This window comes from Gorilla gorilla, chromosome 16, assembly GCF_029281585.2.
Source record: "Gorilla gorilla gorilla isolate KB3781 chromosome 16, NHGRI_mGorGor1-v2.1_pri, whole genome shotgun sequence".
NCBI lineage: Eukaryota > Metazoa > Chordata > Mammalia > Primates > Hominidae > Gorilla > Gorilla gorilla.
The window spans coordinates 49,393,695-49,412,536 of record NC_073240.2 but is presented as its reverse complement, the minus strand read 5'-3'; the positions used below and the strand labels follow the sequence as shown (position 1 = coordinate 49,412,536).

The 18,842-nt window shown below is 38.2% G+C and overlaps 1 protein-coding gene across 1 annotated transcript in view; it reads left to right on the top strand.

The window, feature by feature from the left end:
* The window catches only part of FBN1 (fibrillin 1), a 234,459-nt gene that overhangs the window by 48,421 nt on the left and 167,196 nt on the right, over window positions 1–18,842 (top strand). The window contains exon 6 of the mRNA XM_019011042.4: window positions 912–1,007. Within this exon, the coding sequence (XP_018866587.1) occupies window positions 912–1,007 (96 nt within the window). The remainder of the gene's footprint in view (window positions 1–911; window positions 1,008–18,842) is intronic.

Genomic DNA, 18,842 nt, shown 5'->3' with positions numbered 1-18,842 from the left:
GAAGTGGTCTGCCAGCTAAACTTGCAGGAGATTCTCTTGAGGGAAAGTATGAGTGGCTCAACTTCATGGCTGCTATAGGGTAATGTATGGAAAAATGTATAGAAAATATATAAGGAGCAAGGAATTTGAATGGAGGTTTTTGGGGGAGCCTCATGGAGCAGTAAGATTTCAGCTGGGCTTTGAAGAGTGGGTGGAACTGATATATTTGGCAGAGAAGAGCCTGCCACACATGACGAAGATGCCTAGAAAGAGCCCATGCATGCACGAGTTACAGGAACTTGTACAAAGAGGAGTTGTTCAGCACATGAACTTTCAATTCTTATTTTAATGTCATTTCTAACAAGCAAAATATCCTGCCCTGAAGCATCTCTAGATTTACTGCACCAATAGTTTCTGTAAGTTCTGTTATAACTCTCAATTGGATTTTCATTATGGTACTTAAATTACTGAAGATCATTAGTAGTATTTTGTTGTTTGCAGTTAATTGTGCAATTGAACATGCTACATTTCTGTAAGGGTGACATCAGAGGGGCTGATATTTCCCCTCATGGGAGCCCTGTTGCAATTAAACATAAATCATAAGCAAAAGAGTCTTTGCTAACACGCAGTTCTCATCCAGTGACATCTCTTAGAAACCACTGTTTTCAAGGTTGAACTGAAAGCATTGCTCAGATGCTTCACGGAATGAGACCATCAGCATTAACATAGATACAAACTCATCTATTCCAGGCAGCTTTACCTAAGAGTGGACTGAGGAATATCTGAGTATGTGTAACTGTAGAGTGACCATTCAAAACAAACACCAGGGTGACTTTAGACATTTTATTGTTGTCCTTCCAGGGGACCACAAGTGTTACTTCATTAGCATTTATTTTCAGGTAAAGCGTCTCAGCTCTCTCCTTATTTTACAGCTGTTTGTGAAAGTGGCTGTCTCAATGGAGGAAGGTGTGTGGCCCCAAATCGATGTGCATGCACTTACGGATTTACTGGACCCCAGTGTGAAAGAGGTAATGGTTTTTAAAATCATTTGCATAAAGACATGCTGGTACCTAAAGCTGTTACTAATTTGCACAGACATTGGGTCTGCATGGCTACTTCCTGAATGTTGCTGAGCTTTGAGGGGATTTCTCAGTTGTCATTGGGAAGGTCCCTAGGATGACAAGACAGCAGCCCTGAATCTATGCATGATATTCGGCAATGTTTGTCAGTCCAAGTTTACCTAAATTCAGTTATTTGCTAATTTGGTGGTACTCAGCTATGAGCGTATACATAATTACCAGTTGGCATCAGGATAAAAAGGGGAGAACTTTCTTCTGTAAGGGTAAGGATTAAGCTCTTTATTATGCCAGTGAATTAAGTGGTCTTGAACAAAACATATGTATGGAAAGGGAGAATTTCAGTATGAAAAGCACACCTAAAGATCTGTTGGACCTGTTGGGGGCTGTAGAGGTGTACAAGCTCAGCATTCAACACTCACCATAGATATATTGAGTGTCTGCTGAGAAGCTACTTTGTGTAGATGGTTTATTCAGTACTCATTGCAGCCTGCTAGAGTGTGTAGAATTATCCTTAATTTTGCATATGAGAAGATGAAGGCACAAAGAGGTCCAGGGATGTCCCCAAGGCCACATACATAAGAAACCTTTAATTTGAATGTGTGTTTTGTCTCTTCAAGTCTAATGTTTACTGCTGCTCTTAATTAAAAGAAACATTCTACCTGATTTGCCTACCTAAAAATACAAGTATGATATTGAGATATGTGTGGATGTGCAATATTCTTAAGTTTTTTTCCCTGAACTTTGGTCTTACTAATAATCTTGTCTCTACATTTATAGATTTTTTTCTCATCGTCCCTAGTTTTATAATGAAAGTTTAGAAGTTTTATGTTACACAAAACTGTAATTGAAAATTTGCATGAACTTTTAAACTGCAGTAATCACTTTTAGCAAAAGTTGTATAGACATCTTATTCTAAGATGGAAAGTAAAGATTCAGTAGCAGATGTTGAATATGTCATTTAAAACATGTAATAGAGGAAAACAAAGAGCAGAGAGTGGTTTGTGAGAAATTGTTTATTTTCTGTCTGTGTTTATAATTTATCTAAATTCAGTTATTTGCTAATAATGCAGTAATACCTATTTGAGCAAGAAATTCCAGGTCGATTACTTTGATTACTAGGTAAATTACATTGTGTCTCTATTAATGGGACCACTGCATGGTATTGATGTGTAATGCATAATAGACCTTTACATTGCATGTTGATATCCTTTAGGAGTCCCTCCTTAAACTGCTTCTTTTTACAACTTGCACAGATGTGTTTTTATTCGCTAATAATTATAATGGTCCAGAGTACTAAAAACTATTTCTTCTAGGCAATATCATTCTGTGGCCTTATTACTTAATCAGGGAAGTTGTAGGAGATTAAAATTGTTAATGTGTAGCTTGAGGAGTGGTGTGTGAAAATAATTTCTCAGATGATAATGCTGGGCTTAATTTGTTTTAGAAAAATCACTAATAAGATGAAGTTACAGGGCAATTTATCTGTAACATTTTACCTGTAACCATTTTAACAAAGTGGTTAAAGATTTGCTGCAAAGACTATTGATGCTCATAGTTGATATTGATGATAACACAGTCTAAAATAAAGGGCGTGATATTGAACCATTCCACAGTGATTTCTTCAAAGATTTGATCTTTGTCCAAGATTAAGAAATGTCCTGAATGGGTTAAATTACTAAGCTACTAATCAAAACTGGCATGTTACTCAGAGGTTTCTCCAAGTTTGGGGGTGTCTTCAATTGCTCCCCTTCAGGAAAAAGGGCTATCCTGAAATCTGCACTAAGGTGTAAATATCTGTTGACTCCATAGAATTTTCCCAGTGGTGATTTTCAAAATCAAATTCATCCCCAAGTGGCAGATTTTCAGGCATTTGTGGTAGTGGAGACTGGAGAGCAGAAGGGAGCCTTGCCCGTTAGTAGCAGAAGGGTAGTGCCATCTACCCACTGCCTGTTTTACCCACGGGTACAGTCCCAGACCTTCGATGGGAGAAGAAAAACATGGGTGTCATTTCCCACACCACATGGGAGAGGGGAGTCTTTTTGATTCCAGAATTCTATTTCCATTTGTAGAGTCTTCACTGTTTGCTGCTCTTATGAGAGTCGTCTGTTTACCTCTTTGAAGAATTAGAGGCAGTAGATCCTCTTACTTAGATGTATGAGATGTATGTTTGTGATTTCAAGAGTGATGAATAAAAATCTGATACCGAGTCAGGACAGATCCATCCTGAAGTGTGGGGAAGTATTCAGGGTGACTTCCGATGGTGGGTTGGTATACTTATTGTGGTGCTTATTACTGGATAAGTACCTAGGTTGGTTGTATTGTGTTTTAACTGGGATGTGATGTTTATTTTTTAAAGTGCACATCCGGGAGGCCTTTACTACTTTCCTTTCTCCCTCCATCTACATTTTCCCTTAGTACTCTCTCCACATCTCTTTTTGTAGCATTTACCGCATTGCATCAAAACAGCAAGTTTCCAATCTCCCTCACTAGAGCATAAGTTTTCAGGAGCAACTATAGTTTCTTCATCTTGTTAATTCTAGCCTTACTGTGTGATGCACAGTACACGACCCATAGATGATGAACTGGATTCATTTAATAGCATCAGAAAATCTGGAGATATAATGATCGGATATGAACAAGTATCTCCTGGAAATAATTGCTGTTTGCCAACAGTCCTGGATATTGATTTCATTAATTCCATGCTAAACAGAGCTGATTACAGTGTTGATACCTAATTGAATCATTCTTTCAGAAGAATGATCTTTCAGGTCCACGAGACTGTCATTTTTCAGTTAACAGGGATGCAAAAAGGAGGAATGTTTTGATCAAAACTAAGTGGCAATAAAAACAAAAGCAAAAACCTCTTATCATGATATAATACACATGTAAGGGAACATTTAGAATGTCAGTTACAAGTACTTCTCAGGATAAAGATCTATGTCCCTGGGAGATCTTGGAACTTTTATACATTAATAACTACCTCAGAGACCCACTATGAGTGTGAAATACACCTTTGGGGGTCATACTGGCAGGATTTGTATCACATTAAGCCAATAAGTCAATCTTAATCATCCATGAACATAGTATTTTGGTTTTGTGATGGAGAGAAGCAGCAGATCTCATGCTTGAATTATGAATCATAACAGTCATGTAACAGTGTAAGAAGATTATAAAGCAATTTGTCTTACTTGCAGCTTTTTGTCATTAAGATAAGTTTGTTTAAAAAAATTCTTGGCTGGCCAGCCTCATCCCCAGTGGGCAGGTAGCAATGATATATTTTACCATTGCCACTACCATTGTTTCTCTACACCCAGAGGATAAAAAATAGAGACCTGTGGCTTATTTGGCCTGTGATGTTTACTTTTTAAAAGCTGAATAGGAATACCTTTAAATACATCTTCTAGTTTGTCATAGTCCCCACCACTACCTATTGTCACATCTTGCTCAAGTTCATTCATTTAGCTTAGGTATTAGCCCTTGTGAGCATTCAAGTTTGCCACCTCCTGCTGCTTTCTCTGTCAAAGATTGTGTCTCTATTTTTTTTAACCACAAGTTAATTTAATTTTTCTTCCTGTCACTTTTTTTTGGTAAGTTCACATTTGTGGTTTTCTTGTTGCCTCCTACTCCGACCCTTTGCCTTCTCTCTGCTTGGGCCTTGAGCAACTAGTAGAACTTAATCACTTCTTAGCTCAGTGGTACAGTATGTTAGCATTTGTTATCAGATTATTGAAGTGAGGTCAGTGCCTGTTTTGGCAATGACAATACAAGCTAGTCGTATATTGCCATAGTTACTGCTAACAAAAAAACTGTGTGGAATCACTTTCTCTTGCCATCTTGCCTCAGAATGCACATTTATAATCTGGTTAAATGCCTTTGTATTAAACACAGTGAATCATATGAGTGGATGAGACTTTTCAGGGTCATGTCAAAAGAGAGAAGAATGATGGAGATAGACCTGAACTTGGAGATGGGGGTGGGGTGTGGTGATGAATAGGCTTAGGGAAGAAGAGAAACAAAGAGATACAGCAAGAGAACCAGGAGAGCATTGAACCAAACAAACAAAAAGGAGTTCAAGAAATAACTTGGCAATTGTTAGACTCATCGAAGGTCTGAGAATGAGAATCATAAAGCGGCCATTGGACGTAAGAACAGCTGACATGTACTGAGTACTTGCAGTGTGCCAGGTGGTGTGCTAAGCACTTCACTTTGATGATTTGCAACAACTTTATGAGAAAAGTCCTGTAATAAGTCCCATTTTATGGAGGAACAAGCGGAGGCAAAGAGAGATCAAGTGCCTTGTCCAAGAAGGGACAGCTTATAAGTGGTAAAATAGAGGCCTGAACCTAGACATTCTGGCTCCTAAGCCTGTGCACATAACCACTGTGTAGTACTTGGACTTCACTGGAAAGGGGCCACTCATAACTCTAAAGACCTCACTGGAAAGGGCCACTCGTAACTCTAAAGACTTTTCTGAGGAACGGTAGGAAGAAACCTAGAACTATGAATTTTAGAATGGAAGTCAAGATGAAAAGGCAAAAGAAAGGATTCTTGCATATTCTTGGATGTTTCAAATGTAGGGTTTTGGAATATTCCTCTATTTGATTGATTTCAATGTACGAATCTGCTCTTGGAAAGAGAGAGATTCCTGTGTGTTTACAGGACATATAAATGTGCTCCAAAGGACTGAACTAACATGCCTGGAAGTAGACATATGGAATGAATATTGTCATTTAGTGCAGTTATCATGGAAAGTTATATCGTTTTCTTGTAATATTACAACAGCTCAAAATGTGTTTGGAACTCTTTTTTGGAGGTGCCTTTGCAGAATCAGCAATACATTCAAATCAGTGTGTGATTTTTTTTTTCCCTTTTGAGGAGGCATATGAGTTTTCAGAAACAGCCTACAGTAATTTACTGTTAATTCTAGTGACTACAGTGGGTAATCACACATTTTAGCTGTTTGGGATCAAAAGCAGACTTAGATTTAAAAAATAGTAAAAATAATTTTCTCATGTGGTTCATAAAGCACATGGAATTGGTTTAATGTTTTAATGTCAAACTTTATGTGAGCCAGAGGATGAAGCCTTTTGGAAGCATAAATGCAAATAGCAAGAAGTTTTCTCTCATTTCTCCATCTGAAGCTGCTCATCATGAATCTCCATCCTCAGAATATTAGCATGCACATGGACTCTTCTAAATCCTGGTGCCTTTGTTCTGTGTTAAATTCCTACCCAAGTCTAAACTGTGAAGACAATACTTGGATTTCTGCCAACTTAAGAAAGTCTGTTGGCTGTTATGCTGGCTATCAGTAGATAAAGTATAGGGGAAAGCATTGTTGAACTGATAGCCTTAAGGAAAAGGAACAATTGGGGCCAAAGTGGAGTAGAATAAAAATGAGAGGATGGAAATAATCCTTAGTTCATTAGAGAAGCAGAACAGTTGAAAGTGAACTAGCTCTTCATGCAGGTACTTGCTTCCTAGGAAATTACAGTCTTAATGAAGCTGAAAAGGTTTTTGTATTTGTTAGCACAACAATGAAACAGAATAGAACAAACAACAGCTAGGCTGATTGTAATTCCACCTCCTTCTTATGTGTGCAGTTGACATTTGAGAAACTTGTCCTCACACCTTGTTTCTCTGATGATGTAAAAATGATTTTGCACAGATATCTTTCTAATGATTTTATTGAATGACTTTCAAAAATACTGCATTAAGCAGTTGATAAACACATATAAATCCAAAAAGGCAGCATCTATACTGTGTCTAATGAATGGAAAGGACTAACATGTAATTATCCAAATATATAATAATCAGATAGTCCATTTTGGAAACACCTGCTTCGAAAAAGAAAGTAAAAACATTACCTTATCTCAAGACCTGTTTAGAGAGCTTCATGGAATCAGGAGCTGATTTTCCTGTGCTTTTTTTTCTCCTGGTGTTTTTCAGGAAGGTATTAATAAAATACAGATTCATTATTATTTTTTCTCTATGTAGAAGTAAGTTTTACAGAGCTGCATTTCTGACACGAATTTTACATAATTTTAAGTTGTAGGTGGCTATCACTAAAGTTCGCAGGGTAATGCCACAGGCTAACTCCCATTCTCCATGTGCTTTTGGAAGGCAGAGCTCTGTGAACTATGTATATTTTCTTCTTTCCAAAAGCAAAAAGCAATAAACTGTCATTACTAAACTACACTGAAGGCCTCTATGAACCTCTCTTTTGGTATTCAGTTTCAATGGAAAGTGACAGTGTGGCCGGGCGTGGTGGCTCACGCCTGTAATCCCAGCACTTTGGGAGGCCGGGGCAGGTGAATCACGAGGTCAGGAGATCGAGACCATCCTGGCTCTACTGTGAAACCCTGTCTCTACTACAAATAGAAAAACAAAATTAGCCGGGCGTGGTGGCGGGCACCTATAGTCCCAGTTACTCGGGAGGCTGAAGCGGGAGAATGGCGTGAACCCGGGAGGTGGAGCTTGCAGTGAGCCGAGATCACGCCACTGCACTCCAGCCTGGGCGACAGAGCGAGACGCCATCTCAAAAAAAAAAAAAAAGAAAGAAAGAAAGTAACAATGTGTAGATAGCAGGGGCAGAATGCCCTAAATGTTACTGTGCGTCTACAGTGGTATTGCAACATTTGTGGCAGCTGGTGGATCACTGAATAAACTAGATTTTCCTAGAATAGTTCCAGGAATTGCATCTTTTGACACACACACTCGTTTTTTTGTGGCTGGGTAACTGTATACACTGAGGGCACACATGCTCCTCTGTCTCGCAGGCTGCACATACGTGGTATGAACAAGCAGTGGGGATGGGATGCAACCAGAAAGAAGCTTGATTTTTGTCTCCCACTCACTGTCCCTCTTGGCCCACTTTGTAGGCTACTTCTTCTCCTGCTGGTAGATGAAATCATCTGGTCTGTTTTAGACTTTCTCCCCTATAGTTCCTTTAATGGGGGCAGAGGCATCTGTGTTCTGACTGTTGCTGACATTTTCTTCCTCAATCCCTGGGCATCCAGTGGTACCTCCAGCCTCTTGAGTTCTCTTTGCTGCTCCAAGGAGCCATCTGGGAAAGGAGCTAGGCTCAGTCCACATCAGCTTTCTTTTTGGCAGCCCCTAGCTTGTTGGCAGAAAACATTCATGCATTTTTTCTGCCACGATAAATTGCTGGAGTGCAAACTATTGACACGTTAGCAAATGCTCATTGGAACCATTGTCCAAGCATCTGGCCAGACAGTTTCCAGGCATTTGACAGTCCCTAGTCCACAGTGTCCTCCAGACTTCTGGGGATAGGTGTCATGCGATCTGAGGAGTCTCCCTGAAGCCTCTCTCATGACTTGGCGTCATAATGTGGCCCTTCACCAGTTTCCCAGGAAGGGCTAGTAACAGCCCAGCTCTCTCCAGAGTAACCTGCTTCCCATCACTTGCTACTTTGGACATTTGAATACTCTTGATATGCATAAAGGTTTAAGAGGTCATCATCACCCACCTTGCAAATTATGCGTCAAAATATCACACTTGACTTAGAATGTGGCATCTGTTCCCTTGGTGGTTCAATTGAAATTTTGATTCTAACATTCTCTTGTGTTATCAAAGCTAATCATTTAATACAACTGTTAAATTTAGTGTCGTGGTTTCATCTTCAAAAACAGTTTTTTTAACTTCATTTTTTTTAGCTCTTATGAACTTATTAAAAAGATAAAACTAATTTTTATATGTCGTTAGCCCCACATTTAATATTTGAACCACTTTTCGATCTTAGATGTTCAAACAGTAGAACAGTACTGAACAACAGAAATATAATGTGAGCCACATATATAATTTTAACTTTTCTTGTAGCCACATGAAAAAGTAAAAGGAAAGAGGTGAAATTAATTTTAATAATATATTTTATTTAACCCAATATATCTAAAAGCTTCATGTCAATAGATACTCAGTATTAAAAATTATCTGTGAGATATATTGTATTCTCTTTTCCATTCTAAGTCGTTCAAATCCAATGCATATATTATACCACATCTCAGTTTGGACCAGCTAATATCCACATGTGGCTATCATCTTGGACAGCACAACTCTAGAACTTCCAGTAATACATATCCAAACTTTACCCAAAGTATCTACTAGGTTTCCAGTTTTCTTTCTTTTCCTTCCTTCTGCTGCTTCTCCAACTCTTCAGAAAGCAGCATCTTAGAAAATCAAAGAGAGGCTGCATTGATATTTGAAAAGTAAACCATTAAAAAAAAGAACTGGGGCCTCAGAGCTGAGCCTAATTTCTCAGGTTCTCTTAGTAGAAGTTTGATCAAATATAAGTGATAAAGCTCAATCTCATGTTATATCATGTCAATTAGATATAACAACTACAGCATATATTTAATAAAGCCTTGACACTAAGCTAGGCATGATGATAGAATCATGAGAGGAGTGTATGGCTCTTGTCATGAGGGCCTTAAAATAATTTTTGGAAAGACAGACATGCATACTATATTGGAAACAGTTAAGTAACCAAGCAGGGCCAGGACTTAGCTAGGCAGAGGAGATAAAGGAAAGTACTACAGGTAAAGGGAAGAGTTAGTACAGATTTAGAGGCTCGTATTGACCTGGGGAAAAGGGAGGACCCTGCTGTGTCAGCTTTCATGGTACTGGGGCCCTTCTATGGGAGAAGAGGCAAAGGCACAACGTCAACTCACATAACTCCAAAGAAGGGAGGGCCTATTGCAAGCTTCTCCATGATGCCCTTCCATTCTATTGAACTGTGCTTCTGTACAATTTCTGTCTGAAGCAGGATATTGGGATTAAAAAATGCCCCTTTGTATGTATAAATTAGTGGGAAGACTGGTCTATTTCTGAAACTGTTTTCACTTTCTTATAGACGGCATTCAGGAAATCCTTACCAATTTTATATGCCCAACTGAGAGTACTTCAGAACACTTAATGTTTATGTTCCCAGTAGTTATGGTCTCTAGAGAGTCTATGCTGTTTTTGGTTTATGAACATATGTTGGACAAATACATGGGGCTTCATGGTCCCGACGATGTGCCAAAGTACTTTTTGTAGAACATCAGTCCCATGAGGGGTTCCATGAAATTAAGTTGCCATGGATATAATATCATTTTTGGAAACTCCATCCCATGTCTTCTTGGGGAGGCATCGGGTTTGTTAGCTCTTGGGAGTCCTGCAGGAAGGAAACTGTTTTTACTTAGTTTAACTCACATCTCCAAGCCCATGAATTTTAGAATTTCTTCTTTCCAATGTATTTTCCCTTAACACCTTTAATGTCTTCATCTTGGAGATCTGGATTCTTATTATTTTGACAGTCATTTTGAAAATCACTTGACATCTGCATGACAACATTTTCATATTCTAGATAGATGTTTTGAATCCATGTATGATCCTCATTTTAAAGATAAATATTTGCCTAAATGTCTAGAGGTTTTTGGAGGAAGATCTTCATTATTTAATCATTCACCTTTTGGGTTCCTAAGAGGATTCATTTGACCATAAATTTAAACACAGCATGAGACACTCATCCTTTGGGGTTTGGTTCTCAAGTACTTTAAAGAATCATATAGGAAAGCTGGACTATCCCATTAAATACCGATAACTTCCTAGTTTTTAATGGCTTGATGTGGTCAGTGTGCATGCCATCCTGGTTCTGGTTCTTATCAGCCACTGGCGGTACTACTTCTAGAACTAGGAGTATGAGATATTCTTAGAGCTAGAGCTCCCTTTTCTATACTGGTTAGATCCTTTTCTTTCAAGGTCAAGTTTAAGTCTCATTCTCTCCCCAGTCACTTCCTGATTATAGGAGGCCAGCCCCCAAACCCCCACCCCAACCAGCCCCGTCAGTTTCTATGCAACTTTGCTGACATGGCCACCTCTGGCCTCCCGGACCCCACCCACATTTCAGTTGCTCAGTGAATCTATTAAATTTTTGGGTTTTGCCATTCGCTTTAAGGATTACATCAGACATTTTAGCATTTTTATTCCTCCAATGAATTCTTGTTTTTCTTGCATTTTATTACATTTTAAACTGATTAACTGACCCAGTGCTTGTCTTTGGGGATATGTACTCATGATTTTTAAATATTTACTAAGAGGTAAAGAATGAGCATATTCATCTTGTCAAAAAACTTTTTTTCCATGTACATTTATTGATTTTTGTGTTGAAATACTTCTATCAGCATAAAACCGTCTAGAATTCTGTTTCATGGCTTCAGGAAGCCTTATCAGCAAATTGCAATATTTAAGTTCCTTAAAAATATTTTCTTTACTAAGTGAAACATAAATCATCTATTAATTTTAAAATATGAAATAATTATATAGGTATTATTTCAGTATTTTCTTTAAAAAGTCAATTTGGTTTATCAGTCCCATCATCTGGGAATTACACAATTGGCTAATCTGCTTTTGGGACTACTAAAATAGAGGTTTATGTATAGTCTCTCAGTCAGACTATGGTACTCCCCATAGGCCAAAGACTAGAAATTAGATCTGATACTTCTTCCTATTTCCCTACCAAACTTAGAGCTGTGAAGAGAGTAGGTATCTATTAAATATTTGTTGATTTGCATAATTTAACTGTGGGCTCTTGAAGTCGATGAGAGGGAGTGTTTAAATGTTAAATACATCTGTTTAATCCAACATTCTAAGAAAAGACATTCTGGACAACAATCTTTATAAATCTATGTGTATGTTATATTGAAATATTAGTGTAGTTATTTATAACTGACATATTGTAGGAAGTGAACGCATGAAAAAAGCGTTCTCCAACTTTCCTACCATATTCCCTCGGTGATAATCTTTTGTCTCCGAACTGTTTCAGAAGAGCTTTATAAGTAAACAATAGACTGGGATATTTGTTTTCTCAGGAAATAAAGAATGTTCTAATGGTTCAGTTTATAAGATAGATCCATTTCTATCTCTGTCATTAGAGAGCCCTTATCCTCTTGCCTGCCCTCTCCTAGGAGGCATCATTGACCTTTACCATTGTAGGCACTGAACCACGCTGAAAGAGAAGCCTTACAGGATGGAGGCAACTTTTATCCAAATTGAAAATGTTTTTATAAACATACATTAGCTCTTCATGAACCATTTGTTTCCTGAAGTCCCAATGGAAATGATCATATTCTGTTAGGGATTCCAATGATATATTCTTTAAACTAAGACTCATGAACGTTAAAAGGCAAAAGCGAAGCCAGAAGTAAATTTTGACTCATTCTTTATATAATCATTTGAAAACTTCACTTGAAAACTGGAGAAAATTTTGGAACTTTCTTGTTCTACTATGGAGAAGATAAAAGCAGAAGCATCCACAGTATCTTAATGATTTAAAACTGGCTTTGGAAAGAAGTATGTAATAGAATTCAGATTGTCCTTGGAGGAAAGCAACCCTAAATCACCATCGAAAATTCTTTATTTTTTTTTTTCAGACGGCATAATTTGGAGTGGGATTGGGCTATTTCTTTTCAGACCTTATTTAGGCCTCATTTCTTTCTACAGTGTTCTCCACATTGCCAAGCAGAATAAGCTATCACAAAACTAAACAAAAGGCAGTGCCTAGAAGGCATCCCATCCCTTGATGGAGCCAGCTGGGAGTGTACCCAGGACTTTCCTGTTCTCATGGCTCCTGGGGTTGTTATTCTTTACTTTTTATGAATGAGACAAAATGATAGTGAAATTATTTTCAGAACTAAATCATATCTCAAAGGAGTCTTCATTCCAACTTGTCACTATCACATGACAATCATTTTAATGTTTTCATTTAAAATATCTAATTAGGAGGAGTTGTGTTTTTCTAATTGCCTAGCCATTCCTAGAAAACTGATCACGAGCTCATGCTCTGAGGATAAATCTTGCTACTTGCTGGACTGGTGGCCTTGAGCAAGTTACTGCATGTCTCTCAGGCACAGTTTCCTAATCTATACAATGAGGGTAATGATAGTATTTATCTAGTAAGATTGTTAGGAAGGTTAAGTGAGATCATCCACAAAGTACTTAGCGCAGGATCTGGCACATAATACATGTATAAGAAATGTTAGCTATTTTAAATTCACATGAAAATGAGGGTAATCTTGGTTGACAAGTATCATTTCATTAACAGTATCATGAAATGTTCACATATCACTGAAATTACACCTAAACTTAAAGGCCTCATTTTGACCATTTTTTCCACTTAGAAGTTTTGTTATTTTACTTGAACAGCATATTTTTTGGATCCCCTATTCAGATGAAACCCAACATTCTTGAGCTGGATATAGAAAGGTCAACATCAAGAAAGAAGCACATCAACCATGTGCTTTTCTTTAGTACACATTCAACTGTTGCAGTTGTAATGAAGGCTAAAACTACAATAGTGCAAATAGTAATAAAGAAAGAGAAAATGAAGGGGTAAGGGAAAACTATTTCCATAAAATGTAATGGTGACTGTGGCTGGGAAGCATTTGTTCTCCCAATAACTAACCAAAAATTCCTGAAAGATTTGCTTACTTTTACTGATATACAGGTACAGAAGGGAAAATGAACTTGTCTATTCAGAAAAGGCCAATAACGAAATATAAGAGGTACTTAGCTATTTTAGAAATGTGGCATTCTAAAATCAATGAGAGGTAATAGACACTTACCCATCAGTAAAATAAACTGAACACCTCTGTAAAGTATACAGTTTCCAGGTGGCTGTAAGACCTTAAGTCTACAAATACGGCCTGGTCAGGTTGGATGGGAGTGGGGGATGCTTTTACTCATGGAACCATGTGCCATTCTTCTTTTGTTGCAAAGGACTAAAAGTGTTAGTCCCAGAGGACTAAAGTTAGAAAAATCAAAACATTTGGTTATTTTAAACCCACAGATTTCAAGCTGCCCTCGTTAGTGTTCAGTTTTGTTAAGTCTATCCATAAAAAGGTGTGATGTTAAGCTGAAAAGAAATTGTTCTAAAACGAAGAGAGGAGGTGTGAGTTTATCTGTCATGCATGAGTATTTCTCAGGCACTATGCTAATGACTGGAGATGTATAATAATGAATGAAACACATGCATCCCGCCTTCTGGAGTCACATTCCTGTGGGGAGATGGAAGCAGTGGTTAGAAGGGCATGTGTAGGAAGGCTGGCCACACATTGAGAGGTGTGCAGTGGTGCTGTGACTCCCACGCTGGGAATAGGAGCTCTGTACATTTTTCTATAGCACATTAGAAGTCTGATGGTTCCGGCTGACCATGAGACTCTTCCCAAAGGAGCCTCTGGGATACCGACTTTGTTAAGATGAGAGAGCTCTTCTTATAGGTTTCCAATGCCCTTCAAAGTCAGAGGGATCTTAAGTCTTTTGCTGCTTATATTGCTTTTCCTCTAATCCTTGTGCTCCCACAGGGACTCTGATCCCTAGCTTTCCCCCAGAAACGTTAATGAACTGGAACTCAAGTGTCCAAAAAAATGCAAGTACACCACAAAAATGGTTTGTTTAGGCGTCAAACATTTTGAGATAATGCATACTTTTGAATGGATGCCTGCAGTCTTGTCCCTGGGGAACGCCTTTGGATGTCAGGCAATCCTGGCTTCAATAAATCATTTGCTGTTTGGACAAGTCGTGGCCACCACGTCAGTCACTAGATACATTTGTAATGGTTTACATGAACAATAACAACAACCACCTAGCAACACACTGTTTGGTCATGTCATTTTTTTCTAATATCACATGTGGTTTTGTGGGCTTTAGAAGAATAAATTCTTACTGCATCTAAAAGGTCTTGAAAATTAAACAGCAAATATTGTTGGAGGCCTACTGTGCACAATAGGTGAAATCACACTGCATGGTGTAAGAATGAAACATGGGTCTTTGCTAGTTTATTAGTAATTTTATACTCCACACGGGAGAGACTATTTCTGTTCTGTTCAACATTTTACGTCTAATGCCTGACACGCAGTAGCTCGGCAAGTATTTGTTGACTGGAAAAATGAACAAATGAGTAGTTTTCAGGCATAGTTTATTTCTTGAATTTCCTGTAATTCAAAAAAGAAATGACTGATCTACCATCTGTACTTTTTAGCTGATAGTTTTTTCCCTCGACTTTTTAAAACCATGAACACAACAGTGTCAGGTAGAGCCAAGTGTATTCTGTGAAGTGTTAATACCTCAGAGATGCCACGTTTATGTCATCCCTTCCATTTATGCAGCACTTATGAACATATACCACCCTAGTCAGTCCTTGGGGCAGCCCTTCATATTTTATAGCAAAGAGTGAGATTGAAGGGGAACCTCTGTGACTCAGAATTCTAAGGCAGGTGTCTAGGAATGAGACTTATGTCTTCTCAGTCAGCCCAGACTATGGGGCATCTATATTCTCCAACATGTATTTGCTTGCTTTTAGAGCTCACTGTGGTCGCTAGCATTACCTTTTGTTATTATTAACTATCTTTTAATTTTAGCTCTATCTTTGTTCTTTCCTCTCATTTTTCACACCTTTTTGATTTTCAGTCAGACTGCTGACACTTTGCTATTTCTGTTCTCTGTGTCTCTTAGACACTATGTCAATTTTTAAAATTTCAAATTTGACGGAACTAGGCAATATTTAGAATTAATTTTGTCGAGGAGAGCTTGTCTTTAATTGTAAGTGGATATTATGTGGTGAAAACACTTGGCTTAGCTGAAATTGAGCTGTGCATAGAATCAGAAGACAATCTGGTCCTGATGGAGTCTGAGAACACACAGGCATGGATAATCCGGATGTGTGAATGAATGAACTGCTGCTGTGTCACGCTGCCCGGGACATCCTTCTGTTGGAATTTCTGTGAAAGTAGACCAGGCATATCGCATATTGGAGTGTGTATTCCAGGAAGAGTTGAGAATTGGTTTTCTTTTATGACCTCTTTGTTTTCTTGCTGCACATATCAGGAGATTTGCAGTTTCTGTCATATAAAAACTACTGGAAATTTAGAATTATCTCCTCTGAGAGCATGAGCCCCTTGAGAACAGGGAGTTTTGACTGTCTAATTACAGTGGCTAGAAAATGTCTAACACAGAGTAGATGCTCAATACATATTTGTTGAATTAAAGAATGGATCTGGCATATATACAGCTGATCACTTTTTGCAATAGGACATGGGTTGATGGTGTAGTGAATGATTTGTTGGTGCATTGCTGTGATGATGTTCTGAGCTCACCCAGCCTCAGTTACTCAATGACAGCAAGTTCAAGTCATGTCAGAGTTGGTGTTTGGCTCTTGTCTGCCCCACTATACAAGTGCATGCAGTTTTAGTCTCTGTTTTGGTGGGTAGTTTCCTACCCCTCTGGCTCGCTATACTTGATTATGAAATTATAATTGGCTTTCGTTTATCTCTTTGGGATAGAATAGTAACTGTAGCTAATCTGTGGCTGAAAATAGGGAGATAAGAATGAAAATAATTAAAATGGATCACTCTGGGTAGCCTGAAGTGACATAGATTAATGTACTATCAGTTTTTTCCCCCTGAGAAACATTTGGTCACAAGGAAGTTTGGCTTTCAGAAGAAATTCAGATTTGGGTGTGTGGCTTTTGGCATAGTCTAGCATCACTGGAATGGCCTAAAGTAGATGTTTCTTTTTTTCCCATGCCTTCCTGTGGGTGCTCAGAACAACCCAGTCTTTTGACTGTAGGGTTATCTGCCATTCGTAGACTGAGCATTATCTTGCCAAGTCATGTGGAGAAGCCAGTTACCGAGTGCACTTGGAGCAGAAGATAATACTTGGCTGAAGCATCCCAGAAAGCCTAAAAAGCTAATGTGAGAGGGATATAATGTAGAGTTTCTAAGGAGAGGTGGAGAAAGAGACTGATTGATCAATTGCTTGATCTCCAAAGGGCAGGGGCTCTACCACGTGTTTCATAGTGCTAGGAAATGGCAAACTTTAAAAAGGTGTTCTTCAGTTGCCCCAAGAAATACAAATGTCACGCTTGTCTGACTGTCAGGAACGAATTGTCCTAGTGCATGCATGATGACTGTATGTTCTTCTTTGATAGCGCCATGGTGTGGGTAGGTATGAGGATCTGTTGGCTTAGGAGCAGTTGGAAAAACTGGACAAGGAAGGAAAAGAAAATGAAACTAAGAGGCTGGATTGAGAAATACCAAGAAGGGTGGAAATTTCAAGCTTTTTTTAACTTCAGTAACTGTAAGAGAGAAAGAAAGAGAATGAAACAGAAATGTCTGACTGTGTCCCTTCAATTTCAAAACATATTTTGTAGCTCTCCACTGACTCTGGTTTATTCATTATTTATTTAATAGACTCCTTTGTTAACTTCAGGAAGTTAATACTAGTGGCAATTCTTTTAGTCGTATTGGGTTGCTAAAAAGCTGTGGACCCTACCACATACCACAGTTTAGATTAATTGAATCTAAGTGTGCATGAGTTTGATTAAATATGTAAGAGGGATTTATTATTAAGAGCCCTTCTTAGGACATATGAGCTTGGAAGAGCCTGATTTATAACTTAGTAGCTTTTTCACTTTGTGAAGGGATGGGACATAAAGTGTTCTTTTCCAGAGTGATGTGGACTGAGATAAGATTTATAGATTAGTGAAAGAAGTCCACATCTCAGTCAAAAGATTTCCAGAAATGTTCTCCTCATTATTCTTCAGAGACCTGAGCTATTCCAGATGTCCATAGGTTTCAGAAAGGTAGCTTCTGGGGAGTTGAGACTTTCTAAAAGATGAAAATGTCAACCTTCTTCCTTCCCTGCTTTTTTGAGATGGTAGTAGAGCTATATATTCAACTGTATGTAGATGAAATTGTAATATAAGAAGAAAAATAATGGCCATTATTAAAATTCGGCAGTAGGCCAAACAGGAATTATATAACTGTTTTGCTTCATAGATAGAATTGTTCCTAAATTCAGCTGATATGGAATTTTTAAGAATTTATTTTTTGGGGGGTCAAGAAATGATCTATTGTAAGCATGCAAGGAAAAACTTCCTATTCTCTGCTCTAATTGCTACATCCAGATATTTATTATGACATACAAGCAAGATTCAGTGCTCGTGGTGAAATCTCTGTGCCTCACATTGCATTTGCCCTGCCTGCCCTCCTTTCAAAGCTGTGCTTACCGCTTTGGTATAAGGTCACTGAAAGTGTCTGCGAGCTTTAACAAGTTGGAGATGCATTTCTACAGCTGACATTTTTCACTTAAAAATAAATTATAGGATGCGCTTTGGAGAGCACACGCCTAGGAGTGGAACATTAACAAAGGATACGTCAAACCACAGACACTTCTAGTGGATCCAGTTCACAGTATTGCCACACAGCCTGAAAAAATAACATTAGTACCAGCAAAACTATCATCCCTAGCATTCAGTCATTATCCCTGTGGACAGGCTTGGGAACAGCCATGTGGATGTAGCTACTTTGTGCTTCTTCCCATGCAGATTTGATTTTTCTTTCCACTTTCTCCCTTTTAATGAATGAACTAAAAATGAATTTGAACTACTTGCCAACCTTAGAAGGTTTGATTTTAAAATATATTTTCTTCTCAAATACATGAACCAGTAGCATCACTTTCAATTCCCTACTCCCATTCTCTGTCCAAAAATACATATGCCAATCTTCAATTTTTTTTTGTAGATTGCATGTAAACGATGGATATTACTTTAGTAACAAGCACATAGTAACAGCTTAATTTCTTTTTGAATTGTTAGGCTGCACAAATCAATCATGTGGTGCCAGCTGAAGACTGCTTTTACAACAAGACATATGTTACAAATATATTAATCTTAGCGGCATATGGCACCTGAGACCTCGTAGGAAGGCGTTGCAAATAGGATGATCATGCCCT